This window comes from Agelaius tricolor, unplaced genomic scaffold, assembly GCF_023055355.1.
Source record: "Agelaius tricolor isolate 1412-34295 unplaced genomic scaffold, bAgeTri1.0.p SCAF_7, whole genome shotgun sequence".
In the NCBI taxonomy this organism is placed as follows: domain Eukaryota; kingdom Metazoa; phylum Chordata; class Aves; order Passeriformes; family Icteridae; genus Agelaius; species Agelaius tricolor.
The window spans coordinates 30154150-30176786 of NW_027269267.1; the positions used below are offsets into that span (position 1 = coordinate 30154150).

At 40.6% G+C, this 22637-nt stretch overlaps 1 protein-coding gene across 1 annotated transcript in view; it reads right to left on the reverse strand.

The window, feature by feature from the left end:
* Positions 1-213: 213 nt before the first annotated feature.
* Positions 214-22637, reverse strand: part of SLC9A4 (solute carrier family 9 member A4) — a 30519-nt gene continuing 8095 nt past the window's right edge. The window contains exons 3-12 of the mRNA XM_071431157.1: positions 22292-22551; positions 18977-19194; positions 16783-16985; positions 15568-15654; positions 14246-14316; positions 11851-12012; positions 6074-6170; positions 4179-4310; positions 3378-3465; positions 214-534 (exon numbers count right to left, since the gene is read on the reverse strand). Coding sequence (XP_071287258.1) covers positions 236-534; positions 3378-3465; positions 4179-4310; positions 6074-6170; positions 11851-12012; positions 14246-14316; positions 15568-15654; positions 16783-16985; positions 18977-19194; positions 22292-22551 — 1617 coding nt within the window. The 3' untranslated portion in view covers positions 214-235. The remainder of the gene's footprint in view (positions 535-3377; positions 3466-4178; positions 4311-6073; positions 6171-11850; positions 12013-14245; positions 14317-15567; positions 15655-16782; positions 16986-18976; positions 19195-22291; positions 22552-22637) is intronic.

A 22637-nucleotide genomic window follows, 5' to 3' on the forward strand; every position in this document is an offset into this window, starting at 1 on the left:
ATTCTTCTCTTTCCTGCAGTGTTTTGTTGGAAAGAAAGCTTGATATTAGCACATAAGAATTTGAGTGTTCTCTGAGCCACTAAGTACCTTAATACAACTCTTGAAAGTGATACGAGAGCAAGCACACTGGTCCCCAGAGGAAAATCATAGTTTGGTTCATATAAAAGCTTTGTTACTTCTTCTGAAGCAGTGCACCAAGGGCCCTAGAGATGCAAACACTGATGATCTCTTCTCCTCATATAACTAATGGCCTGGCTGGTGCCATTGTTTCTGTCTCTTCTTCTGACTCATACTCCTCCACTTCTCTGACAGTGAAGCGAGCCTTTGGCATTGGAGCTGGATTGTCTGCTCTGGTGAAACGATGAGGCCTGATTGAATATCCTCTTCGAGCTGGCAGGTTGGATGGAGCAGCTCGTCTGTCCAGGTGTGCCATTGGAATCAGCTCCTGGCGCTGCTTGGCTTCCAGTGGCCGTAGCCGGGGCTGGGGCCTCAATGTCAATGGCAATGCAGCATCAGAGCCACTCCTATGCTGATCTAAAGATAAACAGACAAATAATTCATTTATTTAAAGAAGAGAAGAGAGAAATGCCATGGTATTGGAAAGGAGAGATAAAGGGTATTCAATACAATACCCTGGAACTGAAGCATTTTAAATAATTATTATAGACTAAGGAAGCAGTCAAGAACTAAAAATAGCCCTAATTTTTAATTTTCATCTCAAAGCTGATGTTTAAAAGATTTTCTTTACCTCATCTCAGCTCTGAAACACCAGAATATGAGCACATTCACCTACCTTTTGGTGTCTCACAGACCTGCCCAATGCCTTCACTGCAAGGATGAAGGGCAAGAGTGGAACGCAAGAGTGTTCCTTTATGTAATTTAAATTTTCCTAAAATTTCAGAAGTGTACCTAGTACCATGGTTAAAAAGCATTTTTAAACCCACAGCACAAAACAAAAACATGATAAAGGAGAAAATTCTGGTCCATCAAAAATCAAGTTTGCCAGTGACCTGTGACTAACAAGATGAACAGTTTCATCTGAAACCAGGGGTGCTTTGATTACTCTGGGTGTGTCAGATCTGCTCCTACCAGCTTGCTTTGCCACAAGTACATTGTAAAAATTTGCCTGCAAGAGGCCAGTAACTGGCATTCTCATTCTGACGAGTTTTATAGAATTTACTTTTTCCCTTTCCTAAAGCCACTTGTAGTCTAACTACACAGTAGGAAAGTAGTTAATGTAAGAAACAACTCCTAACATATGAACTAGGAGGATCTGGGATATAAACACAGAGGTCTATGAACAGTAAAATTAGTCTAAATCCTGCTACAGTTAAAGTACACATGTATTGACTGTGGTCACAGTTTCAAAATTTAAGAAATTATTGCAGATCCATAACTATTAAATTATTTTAAGCTAATGTTTATTTCACAGTTGGCACAGTAAAGCACTGCTGCTCATAGGCCCCATGGACATACGACACCCCAAGCAGGATAGTATTTCTCAGATTCCCAGGGCTTCTACTCAGCCCTTTGGGAGCATCACTGCTACAAAGTATGAATGATATATACTGCCAAAGAAATAATTCATAAAATCATAGACTGGTTAGGGTTGGAAGGGACCTTTAAGATCCCTTACTTCTGCCCCCCTTTCATGAACAGGGAACCTTCCACTAGACCATGTTGCTCAGGCCCATCCACTTGCTCATGAACACCTTCAGGGATGGGGAGTCCATAATTTGTCTGGGCAACAACAACCTCTCTGGCCAATTCGTTTATATGAGTGGCAGAAAGAGCTGGTAGGTGACTTAAGGATCTATTTAAGGTTATTTCTGAGCTTTATTTACTAAAATTTCTGCACATACTATATATAAGACCTAAATCAAGCTTGCTGGAAGATTTTTTTTTCCAGAAGGTCTTCCAGGCATAGACAGAAGAGATGACATTCATCTCTAAAATGCATGTGTGCACGAATGAGGTTGTCACTCTAATTCCCTACATACTGAGTACTTCTCTTCTTATTTTCCAAGCACAATTCATCTCATCCCAACAGTTGATGAGAGGACTTTAGGGTGGCTTTTTCCTGCTGAAGACACTTAAAGTGTTAATGCTACACAATTGTGGTGGTGTTCGCAGGGGTCTGAGGATGAGGGAAGAGACAAGGATCTGACTCCATGTTTCAGAAGGCTTGATTTATTATTTTATTATATATATTATATTAAAACTATACTAAAAGAATAGAATAAAGGATTTCATTAGAAGGCTAGCTAAGAATAGAAAAGGAATGATAACAAAGGCTTGTGACTGACCGAGACAGTCCGAACAGCTGGACTGTGATTGGCCATTAATTAGAAACAAGCACATGAGACCAATCACAGATCCACCTGTTGCATTCCACAGCAGCAGATAATCATTGCTTACATTTTGTTCAGGATTTAGCTCTCTCCCCACTAAAATAATATGCCTACCTCCTATAGCAGCATTTCGTTCCTTCAAAGTGTCTGCAGTGCTTTTAGGTCTGAGACTGCTGTGTGGAATACTTTAAGTCTTTTAGACAGGGAAGACTGGCTGCCCAAGGCCAGCTACTGGAAGCTCCTCCAGTACATGAGGTAGAGTGTAACACCAAGTCTCTGTGTGCAGGTCTGTGAACCGGAGCTGCTGGGGGCTGTGTCCCCAGGGACTCACATGCCCAAGTGCCACCAAATGTACAGATGGAAGGTCCAGGGCCAGCTGCTGAGCAGAGCCTGTATCTCAGGCCAGCTACTGAAGATTCAGATAGCATGTATGTATTTATATTTTTCCACCAACAGTCTATCAGTCTCATCAGCCAGGGAGGGGACAAGGATGAGGCCATTGGTGCTGTTTGCATTTGTGTGAGCCCTGTGCCATGTCTGTGCTGCTCTCCGTGTCTGGCTGTGTGTACACATGCACTGAATTTTGGTGTGGGGCTGCCTGTTGGGAAACCTGCTCAGTCTTGGTACCTGCAGGACCTGGGACCATGGAGCTCCATCAGTCTCACCTGGACAGGGCTACAGGTTCAGAAAGTCATAATAATTTTGCATACAGCTCTGTCTGTGGGGCTGCAGGGAATGGCTAATTTGTGTTCTTGAGCTTGGCCAGGTGGAACTGCAGGGATCACAGGAATATTTGTTCAAGAGGGAAGAAGAGAAAAGCAGGAGGTGCTGGAACAAAACAGAAACTGATGCAGTAATGATCATATAAACAACATGATAAAACAGAAAGGAGAGAAGGGTGTAGCTCATTTAAAGAGGCCGTAGACTTCCACGGGACTGTGCATGTAGTACTGTTAAATCCACCAAACAACTGGCCAAGTTTCTTTTGCTACTGGAGTAGGATACAGAGTAAAGCACTTCCCTTACCTGTAAAAGTAACATGCCTGGCTTTTCTTCTAGTGGGCTGGTGTGGACCCTGAGGTAAGGAGAGGTAGCGTATTTCTGTGGTGTTAACCTGTGTAGGAGACAGAAGTGTGCCAATGCCTGTGAGTGCCTCCACTGGGCACTTAATTGCTGAAACAGTAAAGAGTTATGGCAATATGCTGCATCATTAAAGCCAAATTTTGATAGGCATGAATAAGATCAATGCTTGGTTTGGATGGTTGAACTCACATCAGCTCCAGTGAGAATATCTGTCTGATATAACAGCCAAAGTGTTTTTACCATCACCAGAGAAAAACATGTTCCTCTAAGGTTCACCTTTCTTATTTCAGTTAAAAAATTTGAATACAACTAATCCATCCAACAAGAACTTATTTCTCTTCTTTAACCATGATTATCTCAGTTATAAATGTCTGTGCTGTTCAATGCCTACCTTTGGTCAGACAAATCTCTTACTGATTGAGAACCCAAATCATCAACGTGCCAGAGGCTTTGCATCAGGCCTTTTCTGATTACACTATACTTTGCACATGCAAAATCAATGCAAGTTACATTATTTTACTACACACAGCCAGAGTAGCTGATTTCTGACCAATGCATTGAGATGGGACATGAAAACTTTGCTGCTCCCATGCTAAGTGAAGGTTTTTCTTCTTAAGGGCTGCATGAGCACACTGGGAAAATACCCATTTTAATACAGTGAAGGGTACATTAGAACTAGTGTCTTTCCATATTTACAGAGAAGTCAAGGCATTTTTACATAAACAGTAGATGGATAACAGGTACCGGTCTACCCCAAGGCAAGCTGTTTCCCTTCCTGCAACTTTGCCTCAGGCTGTGTTCCCGACGAATGAGGATTTCTTGTGCTTGTTTGTCACTTGTCTCAGTAGGAAGATTGTGCCGGTTGTATGCTGGTGCCTGAAACAAAAGATGCAGCCAGCTCATTTTCGGTGCCTTTGCAATGTTAATCAGTCTGATCAACCACAGGGCCAAGGGGACATCTGCCTCAGCTCGGTCAAAATGCAGCCACGCACAAATCTCACTGCTGCAGAGCAAGATGGGAGGAAGCTGAACACAGCTGTAAGTCTCAGATCTCAAGGGCTGTGTTTTGATGCCATTTTTGATAGACTCTTACCTGCTCAAAGTGCAGGTATATAAAATATACCTACCTAAGAAGGCTGTTATCATCTTTGGGCTTGTCCTGTCTTAGTCATCTCTTTTCTCCTCTCATCAAGTGTAGCTGGGAGCTACAGATATGAGGCAGGTCCCAAGAAAGAGACACCTGGTTAACTCAGCTCTGAGCTTTGGTACTAATATTACCGAGTCTGAAGCAAGCTTCAGATGCACTCAGGAACAAAGAATGAATCTCTAGAATGAGATGCACAACTGAGTTTCCTTTCCATATTTGGACAAACTACAAATTACTATTACCCTAAAACTGAGCATCATTTAAGACAAGCTTTTTAGTTTATCACATACATCTAGTGAAATGAAGGAAATAATTATCTGTCTTAAAGAGAAAAATTCATTGAAGTTTATAATCCCTCTTAAAAAGTAGAATCTCATCTCAGTTTCATTCGCAAGGATCCTTGTAAAACTGGTCTGGGGAGCAAGAGCTTTTCAGAGCTGAAAAGGAGTATTAGAAGTGGCATTACTTTCCATCCAATCTTTCATGTCCAAAAGCACACCATTCTCAATACTACATAGGAAATGACTAGCACAAATAGTCATTACTGTAATTGATTTTGAAGAGAGTTAGTTCATTTCAGTAAGCTAAGAGATAACTATAAATATTTTGCTGCATATAATACCAGCAAATTGTTGCTGGTAAGATAAGAAATTGATATCATAAGGATAATTAGCCATGGCAAGTCAAACAATGTTAGGAATTAATAACATATTAATAATGCCACATTTAAATGAGCAGGCCCTAGCATTTTCTAGTACACGTGTGTTACATGAGTTAGCCTTGTTTATCGGCATAATTTCAAGGTTACTGTAATGTATTCTCTCCCACTCTTTGCTGTGGGCGAGCTCTCAATTGTCTATTCAGTGCCCGAGACTGGATTAAGCAGATACCATACCCTGGGCTCTGTCAGGGTCACCACAAATTTCTGCAAAACAAATCCCCGCTGAGGTATTATCGCGCCACTTCTACAGGGAAACAAACCACCTAAATGTGTCAAATGAAGCTCGGAGGACGTGGAAATTTTTTTTTCCTTTGTTTTTTTCCTCCTGCGGTGCGGTAAATGCCGCTCCCACGCCGGGCTGCGCGGTGTTTGCCCGCCCGCCCCCGCAGCGGAGTTTCGCTGCTGCTGCTGCCGGAGCGCTGCCAGCGCCGGGCTGCGCTCCCGGGAGCCCCGGCAAGGCACAGCCCAGCGGCGAGGGAAGCCTGACCTCTACAGCTCAGGCACTGATTTATCCTGGCTTTTCCCGCTGCCGTCAGGATGGAAAAAGAAAAGGAAAAAAAAAAAAAAAAAAAGCGCAAACCCAGCTTTCCTCTATTCCGAGCAGTGCCCAAGCCCAGGTTTCTTCCCTCCTTGCCCTCCCAGCTGCCCGCAGTGCCCCCGGGCCGTGGTACGGGCAGGGCAAACCCGGGCTGCGGGGCCGCAACCAGCGCTCGGCAGCTCGGCTCGGCTCGGCTCAGCTCGGCTCAGCTCGGCTCGGCTCGGCTCACGCACCCTTTGCCGCACTTGGTACAGGTTGTGCGCCAGGACATCCCGCATGGCCTCCACCTCTGCCGGGGACAGCCTGTGTGCACGCTGGTTCCTGCCGCTCCTGTAAATAAAAGGGGAAATTAAATATGGTATTCATGAGCTGATTAAATACTGATCCCATTAAATAATGCATGGACTATTTTTAGCGCTAGAAAAGAAGGCTATGTAGAGCCTTTCTGTGATCAGCAACACCTGCAAATCATCCAAAGACGAATTAAAAAAGGTCAAATTTTGCTCTTTCATTGGTTTTATCCATATAGTGGGTAGTCAAATTGGGCCCTAAGCCCTCATACAGCTGGCAGCAGAAACTCTTCTTTCTTAAACCTCCAGAAGGAAGTTCCTATTTAAGGATTAGATTAGGCCATGACCAGCTCAGGAAAGCACTGCAAGTTTCCTCCTCTGTCTGAACAAAAACCTCAGCATGGTCTAGCAGTCTGGGCCTTGCCACCTTACTGGTTTTCACTCCTTTGAGAAAGTGAAGAAAATCCTAAGAGTATATTAATTATGAAGTCTGACAGACCCGCCCTGTGGTGAGGAGAACATATAGAGTTTCCTTGCTACTGAACCTGTTTCTCCATTTGACATTAAAGAATCACCTAAAAGATAGTAATCTTTGTGTCTTTAAAAAACTTTGGCAAGCCCACAGTCACTTGTAACTGCCTGGCTTTTTCACTAGCAAAGCAGTGGAGGAGGGCTGCTGTGAAATGTTATTGGGTTTCACTACAACAGTCAATCACTGTGAGAGTTAGTGTTTGAGTGAATTCCCAGGAAAAGAAAGGAAAATAGATAGTGATCATCCAGGATGAATCAGTCTGTCTTGTTCTTTCTGAATTTTTCCTTTCTCCATTTTGCTTTCCCACCTCTTAAAAAATAAAAAAAAAGTGATTGCAATTGTTGTTTTTCAGCTAAGTGATGTCCTTAAAGTGTTGTCTGTAAAGTGTGCAATAATTAAAAAATAAATTATGATCTATGTACAGTATTGCCAGAGTTTTGTGTGCATTTATTTCACACTGCCTCTAAAATAAATTTTAAAATTTTAATGGCAAAGGACAATGGATTCATGCTAAACTGTTTATGATTCATACTAAATTGATTATGATGTAAACATAGGAAAAAGGCTGAAATTTGCAACTACAGCTAGTTTAACAATATTACTATTGTTTTGTTTGATAATCTACCATTAACATCTTGAAAACTTGTAGGACCAATATGAACTGCCTGGATTCTATATTTTACTGCCTCTTACCCTGAAGTATACAGAGATCCCTGGTACCCTGGTCCCTGTCCAAAGCCCCTGGAATATAAGAAATAATTCCTGATATATTTCAAGGTTTTGGAAAGTGTTTTCATTCTGCCATCAGACTAAAACAGACATCTGACTTCTTTTCTGTGAAATAAAAACAAAGAGGGAAATTTACAGCAGGTTAAGGTGTAATATTAAAGCAAGGATTGGGATAAGCAGCAGGTTAAGGACTCAGTGAAGCATGAGTGACCCATAAGTCTGCCACTGAGATGCTGGCAAGTCAGTGTGACAGAAAAGGGCTGCCATTCTGGATTTGACCAGAAATCTTATCTTGTCCCTGATAAATCCTTCCCATCAAATGTTTAATTGACATTCATCAATTCTCAACAATTGCAATAGCAACAAAGTTATTTATTTACCATTAGGGAAAAAAAAGTACCTTCACCATCACCCAGCCTGAGTGGGTGGGTGCATTGGTTGGTTGGTTCCTTTTTCACTTGCTTTCAGCTCTCAGAGATACACTGAGAGGATCTGGGGATGCTACCAAGTTTCAGGCTTGGGTGCACTGCGCCTTTACTCCCTACTGGGTGTGGCGTGTCACAGTGGGGCACAGCCCGTGTATGCTGCCCTCCACACAGGGAAACCAGGCTCCTTGCTGTCAGCAGCCCCTGTCTGATGTCCCTTTAGACAACAGGGAGACCCTAGGTACACCTGGAAGATATACACAAGCACAAGCCCTGGGGACTGTCATCAAGTATTGGTCTCTAAAATACAGGCTTGGCTCATTTGTGTAATGCAAATGGAACTGGAATAGTTGCTGCATGTGGCTTTGACAACACAGGTAACAACTGCCTCCCTGCTCTGTGCTCCACTGAATGTGCCCACAGGGTCTTTATAATTTACAGCTGGGACTAAACAGGGGAAAGTATCTAAACAGGGAAAATCTTGACTCCACAGGGGAGATTATCAGATTATCTCTACTTTTCCAGCTGCATACCTGAATTTCTCCACATGCCAACACAGAAATATCCAGTTCTAAGTAATTTCGAATCTTATTATTTTGCTCTTAAAGTGAATTAAATAGAGTAAATAAAACTGCTTGAGTCTCAGTTGGGGTAGCAAGAGAAAAAGTAGCATGAAGATAATCTATATTGTTCTGGAGCACAAATAAAAAACCATCATTCTTTTCATGGGATTGGAAATTAACCTACCCAACTGATAACAATGCACATATATGGTAATAAGGAACAGATTGCTTTCACATTTTGCAGTACCTTAAGAAAAGGCTTTCAAAAAACCCCAAGCATGTACAGTATGTTACCAAACCCATAAAGTAATCCTTATTGAAACTATTTCTTTGTTCTTATTGAATCTTCCAACATGTTACAACAAAGAACAGCACAGGATATATTTGTCGAGAAAAAAGTTATAATATGTCATGAAAACTGTCTCTCTGTAATGACTGTCATGACATTATTTCTCTCTTCCTTAGATATGGAGATACTTGATATTTGATACATTGATACTTGCACAATCTGTGTAATTTTTTTTATATTATATCTAAAATCTTGAATGTTGTAAACTTTCCATTAATCTTCACTCATCCTGTGAATGAATAATGTTATTGGGGCACAACTTTCTCGTAACTGTACCACCACAAATGACAACACAACAATTGGTTCTGATCTGTACTGTATTCATATATTCTAAGATTTATCAAAGTCAATATTGCAGCAATATGAAGCCAGCATTAAGTAAACTCAGTACCAAACCATCTTTCTCTCTAATGCTCATATTTCCTACAAAAACCAGCCATAAACCCACAGTTTTGATAATATCTCCTACACTCCACTTTTGCCATTCCATCCTTATTTATCAGGCTTATATTCTCCAAAATATCATAACCAAATGCTCTGCTTTCATTCCAGTGTGGATTCTTTGTTGCACTATCCATGGGCAAATTTTCTCACTCCACACTGAAAATACTTACTGTAAATTGGACACCCACTCCACCTGCAGGAATCACACCAGCATGAATGCAATTCTCTAATTCACAGCATTGGAGATCTGCTTTGATTCTTATAAAGTAAATCTCCTTGAGTGCATAAAGGCTGAAAAAACTGATCAGAAGTGTGAGCGAGAGTTTTTTCACTACTCTGGCACTGCTAATAATGATTTACAAGCCATACATTGGAATTTTATTTCAAATCTCCTTTTGTTCATGGCCAGAGTTTTGTATCTTCACTGAAGACAGGGACTTTAGGTACATGCTGACTCAATGACAGTAATCATACAATTTATAAATACACTTAGAGACCTTTTACACAGGTTCTTTTGATTGCTGTGCGGAAAGACAGCAAGAACCGCTGTATTGGCTCAGACCAAAGATCCACCAACTCCCTCAATATCCTGTCTCCTGCAGTCCTCAACAGCAGACACTTATCAATGAACAGAGGTAGGGAAATGTTTATTTTCCTAGAACACTCACAACCTGCAAGATCATAATGGTCTTGAGCCACAGGCTGTTTTTCTGAAGTTGACACTTCATTTTTAAAAAAGCTTTCTCATCAGAGGATGATGCACAGCAAAATTCAATTATAGCCAGAGTAGAGATGGCAAAAATTAGTCCATCATATCAGCTGGTTATTAAAGAATATTTATCAACCTAAATTCACAGCTCAGGAGAAAATTTCTGAACTATGCTGGAGCAATTTGTCTTATTTTCTCATTCCCTCAGGAAAAGAAGAGGGATGTGGTTTGATTGCCAGGGATTGTCTATCAACCTTGCACATTTTCTCTTGGCTCAGAATGGTTAAGGGATTACAGCAGACAGAAAGGAGCCTGACATACATGCAGTCTTTTTTAATATCATCCATTCAGAAAAGAATAATTTAGAGAGAAAAGGGCTAGGTCTTACACTGCATGCTGACATCAGTACAAGAAAACAAATTGATCTTGACATGACCAAACCAGAGTTTCAATCAAGATTTTCATTTAATATCCAGTTGATATTTGAATTTTCTGTTATTGGGAATGATCATCATTCAAAAAAGGTAATATGCCAGACCCTACCAGGAGCTGCTGCAAAATGGAGAGTGGTTTAAGGATGCAACAGGAAAGAGCAGCAACAGTGGTCAGCAAGAACCGTGGAAAGAAATGATGGAGGCAAGTGCCTGCAGCAGTACCTGTGCTCTGGACAGTGTGTTGCAAAGCAAGGATAAATATGTGCATATCAATAATAGTATGCAGGACAGAAGATTTGTGCAACTTTTCTCCTAGAGGGTTGTTCCCTCAGTTCCCTCTGGAGATCCCACCAGTTTTGTTCCCTGGTCTGTCTGATGCCACGTGGCATTACTGTTCGATAGAATCATAGAATGCCTTGCATCTGGTTCCAAACCCCCTCACAATGACCAAGGGACATCCTCAGCTCTGTCAGGTTGCTCAGAGCCCCATCACACCCAACCTTGAATGTTTCCTGGGATGAGGCATCTGCCATCTCCCAGAGCAACCTGTTCCAGAGTTTCACCACCCTCATCATCAAAAGTTCTTGTACTAGTCTGAACCTACCTTCTCCTAGTCCTACTGCTACAAGTCTACTAAAAAGTCTGTCCCTATCTTTCTTATAAGCCTTCTTTAAGTACTGAAAAGCTGCAAACAAGTGTTCCCAGAGCCTTGTCTGTCTCCTAGGATAGGTGCTTCAGCCTTCTGATCATCATCTTTGTGGCACTCCTCTGGACCAGCTCTAACAGGTCCATGTCTTCCCTGTACTGAGGACCCCAGAACTGGACACAGCACTGTAGGGTCTCACAAGGGCAGAATAGCAGGGGAGAATCCCCTCCCCCAGCCTGCTGGCCATGCTGCTTTTGAGGCAGGATATGGTTGCCTTTCTGGGCTGTGAATGTACATTGACAGTTCATGTCCAGCATTTCCACCACAAGTATCCTCAAGTTGTTCTTGGCTGGCTGCTCTCAATGTTTAATTGGACAAATTTGTTTGTTTTGGAAATACCAAAATATGGCAAGGTGGTGTGAGGGATTGCAAACTGGAGCAGCAAAAATTGCAAATGCTACAAAAAAATCTGCTCTCAGCAAAAATTCATGATTGGGACAATGGAGTCAGGACCTGTATGCTAAGCCATCCTGCAGGGATGGCAGGAACCTGGCAGGGATTAACAAAACCCACTGGCCAGGTAAGTTATAAGTACATCTGTCTTGAGCCACTGATGTGATTTAAAGCAACAGGACTCCTGTACATGACTCATGATTCCTCTTCAGGACTGCCCATCATGGAAAAGAAACAGGAAATGTCCATGGTTTTAATTTTCACTCTCTGAGCAAAGCGCAGTTATGATGAACACCAAATTGCACCTTCTCTTTTCTTAACAGTCTTCTTTTTTCTTACATTTCAATTAAGTCATGGAATACCTTGGGTACTTCCTCATTTTTGTCCCTGTCCCCCTGTCCCTAACTCTGCAAAGGGTGAGGAGGTTGGTACTCACTGTAAAGAAGTAGTGGATGGTTTTGAAATTTTCATGCCACTCTCAGCCATCTCGATGGCCAATTTTATCTCCATCTTTTTGTACAATGACACAAGGCTGGATTTGGGCTGGTGTTCCCGAATTAAAATTTTCTTCAAATACTTATTATCAAACTTCTTAAATCTGCAAAAGAGATACCAAAATCAAAGTGTAGAAAAGGAAATATGTTTTCATTTCTGTACTACAAGCTGATCTTCATTCAAATGCATATATCTACAATTCAGTGGTGGAAACTGAATACAAATTAGAGGCACCTGTGGACTCCTGAAGGCCTGGTGAGCTGAGACCTTTAGGGGGATATTTGGCATAGTCTACTGGTCCACAGAGATTGCAGAGCCCGCTAGACAAAAGAAAGAAACAAGCTGCAATCAGAGCAAAAAAGAGGGCTGCGTGTATGTTTGCATATTACACTGGCACATTTGTCAGAAAAGAATACGGCCAGTCTCCATGCTTTTGTACAAATGTTGCATTATAGAAGGACATAACAGCAGCAGCTGCTCTTACTGTAATCCTGGCCTATTCAGCCAGCCACCAATGAGGCTCTAAGTGGCCCAGCAGTTACAGTAGTTAGGGCCCATTACATTGCTGATAATTTTGAATCCTGACAATTAGAGCAGAGAAAATACATTTCTTTGTATTCTGAATAACAGAGAAATTGAAAGGACCCCAAAATACTATGTGCTTGCATGCTGCAGATTGTCAAATATTGCTAATGTGTGGCATAATTTGAATGTGAATGTGTGTGGGTGCCTTGGAACAGGTACATGCTTTCAGGCAGACATTTAGCAGAACAACAGCAGATCTTCAGCAGAGCAACAGTTCTGTTTCTTTCAAAGGAACAGTTTACCACAGCAAGGTAAGGTGCTCCACGATGCTGGGAAAAGCACTACAGGGTTTGTATCTTTCTTTCCTTAGCAAAGGCTGTTTTTATTCATTAATAGCAGAGGAAGGTACACAAATATTTGCACGGGGATTACAGCTCTTTATGTTTCTCTGTGTAATAAAAAGCCTCCTGGATTGTCATTGCTTAGGTAATTAATTCTGTATACAACTTTAAAGTTGCATACAAAAGTTGAGGGAATACTTTTTAATACAATCTTCTTATGTTAAATGTCCTAGACACTGTGTGTTTTTTGAATCTGTCCATGAACCAAAACACTACATTTATGGCTAGTTCAGGGAAAATTCTTTTTTCAAAGCTATCAGGTAGGTATGGGACAAATGGATGGCATTTACTCACAGATATGTGTAAATGTAGCTATTTAAATGGATTTACTGCTCCAACAGAGATTTGTTCAGTTTGTTGACTGCACAGACAGTGGTGTAGTCCCAGCAGATGGATGTCCTAAAGCTATCTCTGTACTCAGAACCAAGAAGACATTTCAGATTCTGGGTATGCCCTAGTACATTCTATCATTACTCCCCATTGGGACAAGAATTGGATGCAAACTAGTCATCCTCTTCCCCCTCTGAATTTCTGGTTTCCATAGGGAGAAACTTGAGAGGACTTGCCATACGTCCCAGCAGACACCCTTGGCTGGATTCCTGGAGTCCAATGCTGAAAGGTCAGACAGGATTCCAGCACAGAAGCCTAGGCAGAACTAAGGATAACTTTTAGCCCACGGCATCATAATAAGATGTTTGGGGGAAAGAAAAATTAGTCTTTTCCCTGCTTCCCTTCATGCTGTGGTGGTGGCCAGCATGTCCACAGGACTCCCTTAGGGAAAAGGTAAAGGGAACAGGAGATCTATCTCTTCTGGGCAGAGCTTGGAAGAGCTGCAAAGCTTCACAAAACCACCTCACACTGCTGATGGAAGGGACAATGTGTGCCCTGCATTTCTGAGTAAAGACTAGCTTGAGAGTATCTGCTTATGCTACTGGCTGTTTAAATTCAAACACTCCCTTCAGCACTCTTATTCAGATTTTACTGAATGCAAAGACCTATAACGACCCGTGACTAATTATTACTGATTCTCTGCTATTGTGGAGGCTCACAGCAAAAGCCATCAAAGCACTGAGACCATGTGTAGCTTATGTTCTAAATCCAGAGTTAAAGAAGCGTTTCCTGGGATCTCAGATTTATACCAAGGGTGTGCACAGGCTGATATCTGCAGCATGAGTTCCCATGCTATGTTTTTCTTTCGGAAGGCTTATTTTCTGCTTGTGCAGATCCAATTTAGCAGGCAATGTATGAGCATTGCACTCTCAAGAGTTAATGGTTACTCAGGAGTTCTGTTTCTAGAAAGAGATACAGCACATGACCACAGCATTTTGATTTCCTCTTCTATTTACCTACTATATTTTACCTGATAGATAGGTTATTTTATTATATTAGACTGCAATAAGACATACTTACTTATCTCTCAGTTGATAATGACTCCAATGTCCACATATGTCTTCAATACCTGCTTTCAAGTGATCCATCAACTACAGGAAAAAAACATGGAAACATTGTAAGTGGCCATTATGAAATGTCCATGTGTTCATTATGAAATGTTACCACAAATATGCACTTATTGACATGATTTTGAGATTTATTGTTTTACTGGAGCACATGAGTTAATTCTGAAAGCATCTACATTTTTCTAAAAATCAAGGCAAAGAGGCCACTGTGGCAGCTTGGCTGCAGTGGCAGTGTTTTAATGGAAGCAAAAAATTTTGGGGTCCTTTTTGTCAACTGAACCCAAAATATAAATTCTTGGTTCTGTTTCCCCTCCAAGTTTCCCCTCCTCATGCATGGCCTTCCTGGGAGAGGCACAGGGCCACATACCAACACCTTCACCTTGACAGATAAACTCTCTGAGGAATTTGCAGAATGACATGAGACTGGTCACTGCTACCTTCTGTTACTTTCAGTCCTTTTGTGTGCTTTTCCAGCACTATAGAGACAGAAAAAGACCAATTCTTACAGACATATTGTCATAAGGGGTGCTTAAAAATGCAGGTTCTCTTCAAGGTTCATTGTAAATGTTCAGATAGGAAGAATTAAATTCACTTTAAATTCAAAATCAGTTCAGATGTTCTAATTTTGCTAATATCTCTTCAGCTTACATCTGTGCATGTGTTTAATTTTAAGACACAGCATTTCTGTTGATTTCAAATGTATTCCCTATTGTGAAATGAAAGAATGTACATATGTTTTATGTAATGTTAAATCAGATTGAACAACTTCCTGTTATTTTATATAATAGTAATTTGGGAACTGAAGTAAATGTTTGAGAGGACAAAAGATCACTACTCAGAATAACTTGAAACTAAGTTTGCAGTTCAATGGTTCAACTCAGTTCAATAAATCTGGATTAAAGACTTTTAAGACTTCAGTGTCTAGAACTGGTCAAAAGATGGCAACAAGTGTTTCTGACTAATCCAGCTAGGAAGGATGGAGAGTACTTTGATAAACATTACCTTTCTCTTTCTGTCCTCCCATGGTCAAAGTGCCAATGAATAAGGGACCTAATACACCATGACACTTGTGGATGATAATATAATATGATAGTAAATATGAACATAAATGAGATGCAAGATCTCAGAAAATCATGCCTAAGTTACCTCCTTACATTCTTAAAAGCATTGAGCATCCAAATGCACAGAATGCTAGATTTCCAAGGGCTTCCCTCTTTCCAGCTCTTCCAGAATACCTGTTCGTTCCTTTTGGGGTTACTGATACTAAAAACTTACTCGCACATGAATTTCTTCATTTATAGATTCCTTTTTGTTCGTCTTTTTAACATCCAGATATCTGACCAATGGTCCAATTGTGATGCCCTGCATTTGGAATAATGAGTTGAATTGTTAAATATCTTTTAGGCAAAAATAGAAAGAAAGCAAAAGGGGATAATTTTAATCAGTTAGGAAAGCTGTGTCTTAGCACAGAAATTAACTATTATTTGTATGGAGAGCTACAGAAGGGACTCTAAAATAAAAAACTTTTTTATAGGGTTTTTTTAAGTGAGATTCTATTTATTGGCATATTCTAATAATGTAAAGTAACTGACTCATTGGTAATCATCTTCAAAAGAGGATTCATTTGAAAAAAAAAATAATCTTTGCAAGGTGTGGAAGTCGTAAAACCATTTACTTCAACATTTTCAGAATTAAACATTCCGGGGGTTTTTCACTTAGAAACAGTTTTCAGCTTTTCCCATTTCTTTACTGCACTGCTACAGAAAATCATTTTAAAAGTGGAAATAGAAACTTTTTTTTTTTTTCCTGAAACATTCTGGTGGAACCTAAGTGCCTTACTTTATCACAAGTGCATAGTGCCCCACTGGCACCCTAGAGGATCTGAGACCTTGGTATTGGAAAATGCAAAATATGGGATGCAGAGTTCTCTAGAAGTTTCAGTTCTTCCAGGTACAGCAGTAAGCAAGGTTGAATAACAAATATCTAAAGTAGACACCTATCCTTACAAATGTGACTTATTCACTTCATTTTTTAAAATATTCTTTTACAAAGGATTTCAAAATATTTGTATTTGGTCTCTAAGATGAAGTTAAAAGTATAAAATTCAAAATCTGTCACAGAACAGACATACATACTGTTTTCTGGTCAGTTTGAGATACATCACGAATAACGAATGAATCAGTACTGAAAGGTAAAGCTAAAAGACTTCTTAAATTGGAAGCACCAGGAAATGCATGTGGAATGAACATAAATAATTTTGGACACCAAGTGCCCTCTCCCCTGAATATTTTAAAAGACACATGTTTTCAATACAGAATTTTTGTATTACCTAAAAGCTCTTAAAAAGGCTAATTACACAGTACAGTGCTAAATCTGGCCCTAAAATGCAATAACTTGTCCTAGCCTAAGAGTGAATTCAATGCAATTTTCACTATGAAGCTTTCAGTCACCTCTAGTACATGAAAGTTATCAATTAAGAAATATACATACTTGGATGAACACAGTGAAATATATAACCACAATGGTTGCAGTGATGAATAGGTTTTTTCTGGGGAAAAGATTCACTGGAAGCAAGAATGCAAGAGAAAAGCTGCTGGCTCCTCGGAGGCCGCTGTAAGAAATAATGAGTTGGTCTTTGAAGGTGAAGGGATATGTTCGGAACTTGTTACTGATGTAGAAGAGAGCAAACACACCTGGGAAGGGATAAAAAAAACCCCCACAGTTATTATTAATCAAGGAGAAAAAGAAAATATTAAATATTAAAAGCAAAGCAATTGTTGTTTTGGGGAACTGTTGACAGCCCATGTTTTTTTTCTCTTTTGGTTTCTTGCAGCTTCTCTTTGACCAACCGCTAAATTTGGCTTGTGTGAAATATGTCCTATAAATTACTGTGGTTCCTAATAGCTTCAGGATTTAAATTCATTAACACAGTTTAGAAGAGAGATTAGGGGAAAATATTTACTTCCTATACTTATGTTGTATAGTTTCCTCCAAAGTGTTCTGGAGAAAAGGAAAACAACTGGATGAGCGTTTTCCCTGGGCCTTCCCTTGCAATGCTTCCTGCTTTCTGTACAGTGTCTGCCTAAAGTGTTTGAACAGTGTTTTACCAACAAGTCTAGTGGACAGGTTCATCGAAATACAAAGAATAATAGCATTTTAAATTTTTATCCTTGGGTTTATTGTGACTCTAATTCTTTGTTTATTTCTCAAACTTCATTTTATTTTAATAAAATTTAAAATTAATAAGATAATCTGCGGCTGTGTAAGGACTGCAACTTGTCTTTATAGTGTAACTTTAGGAATTTGTTATATATCTGTTATATATTTGTTATATATATAACTTCTTATATATCCTATGTTTTATGTGGAAACCATTAAATTACTTACATAAAAGCTGACAAATGCTGATAACTGGTGTTATTTTACACAGCTGTCACTGATACATTCAGATTGTTAGAGGTAAAGCCAATAGCAGCATCCTCTTATGTAGGTTGCTGGATATCACTTTATGCAAGACCTTTTTTGGCTACTTATAATTATGCTAGGCATCAGGTACTCAGAGTGAAACAGCCTATGTGAGGTATCAACCTCAGGCTGCTTCTCTTTACTTTATTCAAGTTTCAGAGAAAATGATGTAATCATTTTAACACACAAATTTAGCAGAAAATGTTTTGTCCTTCCTCTGGAAAGCTCTAGCACTCCCCTTGGTGTCTGAGAGTAGGATGGACATGTGGCTGGAAAACAGCTTTAATATCAGGAGAGGCTTGTTTCTGTCTTAATTAGAAGGATACTTCAAAATGGAGAGCAAGCCTTTAAAAATTCAGAGGCCACACTTGGTCCAGATGCAGCAAGAAAATATGTAATTACTTCCTTTTTGCTACCACCTCCAGAACACCAACCACCAGCCTTCTTATTCCTTCTCCCTTTTCAGCATTACTGTCAACTCATCCTGGACATTAGGAGGAGATGAGAAACTCTGTCTCACAACTTGTCTGACATCATCTATGAACTGTCCTGTCCATGCTAGAGGAATCTGTCCCACAGTTCAGGGAGTAGGACACCTTTGCAGGAATGGGACATACCATGCACAAAAATGGAGTAATTTCATATAGGCACTACTTTTTAGCAGTTTAAAACTTTAGACTCGACTTGTGATTAGTAGTAGCATAGTGCTGTTGGCCCACAGGTGGTATAAATCCTTGTTCAGTTATCTATTAGTGCTAATTTTCACCTTCCCTCTTTTCCTATGCCTCCAGCCCTCCCAGCCCAGGACCTGTAGTGTTATAGCACTGGAAGTGTGATGATCTACATTACCTAATTATTAAGTTAATGACAGTATGTTGTGAAATCATTATGAGGCCCACTTATCCAAGGGGCATATAGTAAATAAAGATATAAACATCTCTATAAGTGTAATCATGGCAATATTTTAATTTTGCTTTAAAAAAAATCCATTTTCACCTAAATGTAAAGTCTTTGCTTGGAGACTGGCATTCAGATTTGTGTGGAGCTTTTTTCCTCTTTTTCTCTGTGTGTAGATATGTGAAATTTGCTTGTCACTAATATGAACTAGTAAATTTGTTAAACCAGTTGTGCCAGTCCCCACAGACTTTTCTAACAAAATTTTGTGCCAAAGATTTTTTCTCATAGATGCAGAGAAGGTTGTCTGCAAGAGTTTACTTACTCAGTGTCCTCCAAATGAGGCAGAAGAACAGAGTGAAGCAAATGAAGGCCCAGTTCCATTCATGGTTTTTCCCCACTGTAGACACTCCCATGAACACAAAAATCAGGGTCTCACTGATGCTGCTTAGCATCTTCATGAAATATTTTATTGTGGTGTAAGAATTCTGGGAAACATTCTCCTCCACATATTTTTTCATTGTTACTGCACATGCTGTCATCCTGTATCAAGCAAAACATCAGAGATCAGCCATGACCTGTTCTTCTTTTCAGTTAAGGACAACATCAGCCATCATTACCTGTACTCTCCACCACCAGGTTCTGACCTTCATCAAAGCAAGCATTTTATTTCCCCAGTAACATTAGCTATTTCATTAGATAGAAAAGGATCTTCATTCACGTTTACAAATCTGTTTTACTTATAGGATAAAGGAAGCAAACCAGTCGGCCTTTCTGACAAGGAAGGGAGGGGATCACATTCCAGCTCAAAGTCCATTTTATCCTGAATGCCTAACATGGAGCCACCAAGCACCAAATATTTGTCTCAAACAACAGGCAGGTCGGTTTTGTACCAGCCTACAGGTGGATCAGTTAGAGGGATATAACCTGCCTGGAATGTCACCTGGGTGACATTCTCCCTTGAGGTGGCAGTGCAGATCATGGTAGCCCCACGCCAGGGCCAAAGCTACCATGGCTCCCTGGCAGATCAGCAGTGCCAGGGCAAGCTGCAGGACTCTCCAAGCACAGCAGCCCTTTGTGGCACAGCAGGAGAAAATTCAATTATCCTACAGAGGTGTCCTCCTCCCTGCAGTTACCTAGGGTGTGTGGAATGTGCCTAAGAAGGCAAAGGGATGTTTTCCACTTCTCCACTGTTAATGAAGACTAGAGCTTGTGTCAGAGGCATCAGCAGCCACCCAGCACAGATGCTGGTGACAATCACATGGAGCAGCAGTCTTTGATCAGCCCTACTGAAGGGGATTTCCTTTTCCCCTCTGCATTTTCCATAGGTAACACACAGATTGAGTGCTATGCTAGTAACATATTCCATCACCTATCTAGTTTCTACTGATATGATTTTAGTCTCTGGGGGCCTCTTGTAATGATATTTTTCCAAACTTGTGAATTCAGAGAATGATGACTGTTCATTAGATAACCTTCCTCTGGTTTCAGTTCATTTAATTTCCACTGAAGAAATCTCAAGGGTATCCTGGTGGAGCTGAGTCATTTAGCATGTCCAAGGACACTCCAAGACAAGGCCATTAGGCATTAATGATTAATACTGTTGACTTTCAGATACACATACATAATAGACTTTCATGATCCAAGTGAAAAATGAATGAATCCTCAATAATTCAGAAAGGTGGCAATAAGTTTCCATCTCTAAAACAAGCAATAATTTCCTTAATGAAGCAGTAAGAATAATAAATCCAAATTATATTACCATTCTTAAATTACTAATAATTTCAGAACTCTAATGAAAATAAGAAGTGAAAGAAATAAAGAGCTATGTGATCTTGTGCAAGGAGTTGGTGGGGAAGCAGTATTTTGGGCAGTGCAGGTAGGAAGGGGTCCATATGGTGTTACTGCTCACTGCACAGTACATCTAATCCTGCTCAACTAAAGTTGCCAGTCAGCTGAAGCTGAGCCTACATGTGGGTATACAAAACATAGCACAAGACTCATCTGCTTTGTATAGTTGCTCAAGATAATCTATATCCAGTCTAACTACTTATTTCATATGTTTAAATATTCAAATACTGCTTCCCAGGACCATCCTGCAAAGGTTATTTTTATAATGGCAATTCTGCTCTGAAGCTGACTAACCCAGGGTTTTTCACCTGCAGAGGAGAAAGCTTCAGGAGCACCTTATTTCAATCTTTTGACATTTAAAAGAGGCCTATAAGAAGTATGGGGACAAACTCTTTAGTATCACCTATTGCAATATGACAGGGGATAATAGTTTTAGACTAAAAGATTTAGGTAGATTTAGACTAGATGTAAGGAAAAACTATTTTACAATGAGAGTGGTGAAGCACTGGAAGAGGTTGCTCAGAATGGTGGCAGACATCCCACCTGTGAAAACACTAAAGGTCAGTTTGGATGGGGCTCTGAGCAACCTGATCTAGCTGAAGATGTCCCTGCTCATTTTCAGGGCATTGGACTACATGGCCTTTAAATGTCCCTTCCAACCCAAACCATTCCGTGATTGTGAAATCAGAGCTTCACAAGTTGAGGTGAGTAAATGTACCTGTCTGGACATCAGCAGCCACATGCTTGTATTTGTTAAGTTTAAACTGGTTTGTCCTCTATAAAGGGAATCACTTTCTGCAACACGAGGTCATCCAAGGCCCTCATGAAAGCTCAGAGCCAGCAGAGGCCATGCAAAGCTGCTGCTACCCACCAGCTGTGCACTGAGCCTGTGGAACCAGCAGCACCAGCTGGAGCATTTAGCAACAGGAGGTCTCCACCTTCTTATGCTGCACCCTGCAGGTGGGCTGGTTTGGGTGGTATCCTTGCAAGCCACTTGCCAGCAGCTTTCTCCTTAGGTGTCTCACTTCCATCCCTGTTCCTTCCTTTCTCTTCAGCTCCTTTCCTACTACCATCTTCTTTCCTTCCCACAATTCTCACCATTCCTGCATTTACTCCAGTCAAGAGCCTAACAGCTTTCTCTCTGCAGCAGGCACCCACACCATCACATACTTTGAGGAACATGTCCACAGCATCACAGCAGTATCAAGCTATCCTGACCACAAAAATAAAATACTGCTAATATTCATATACATGACTATAAGTATGCATGTGTAGGTGATGTTCTCTTTCACCTGGTATTTCCTCCAGTTTCAATCTCAGTGATGCTGTTCAAATGTAATATAATTCCAGTGAATGGTGTTAGGGCTGATGTTCACAAAGAACTCAGATGTGCTTTCTTATATTTTCCATACCCATCGCTGTATGTCTCTCTTAGAATCTGATGGTGAAGCTGCTTAGAAATAAATACAGATAAACTGCTGTAGTATCAAATCATTCTCTTCTGCTGCTGATCTTATCAGAGATAGCAGACAGATGGTGGCAGCACTGGCCACTTTACACACAAACAGCATGTGAAGTACCAGTACTTTTGCCAGCGTCCCTTGGTAGAATATCTGTGCCTACACTGACTGTGGGTTTGCTTTTCCTAGTCACCACTGCATTTTACAGATCTCTAAGAATCTGTGCACTGCCTCTCTAATGCCTGTGTTGCACCAACCTTGAGCAAACCACCACAAAACAACACCAGTTCCTCAAAGAGATCATCCAAAAAGCCGTAAGGAATACTCACGCCAAAATGCCAGAGATGTAAAGGGTTTCAGCAGACAAGTATGAGAGGTAGCTGAACATGAAGACCAGCAGGGGTTCGATTGAAGAGACGTTGCGGGTGAAACGAGTCATGAATGCTGAGACAAATCCAAACACGATGCCAAACAAGACTCCACCCAGCCCCACCACGAAAAAGCGAGCAAAGCCAGCAAAGACATCGATGGATTCAATTTCTTCATACCTGTGCATCTGGGTGAAGGCAATGAAGATGTTGTATAAAACCTACATGTGAAAATAAGAAAACAGCGGTTGGGCATCTTTTCTGAACCTGGCACCTATTTCATAGGTGAAATAATGTATGTGTGTTT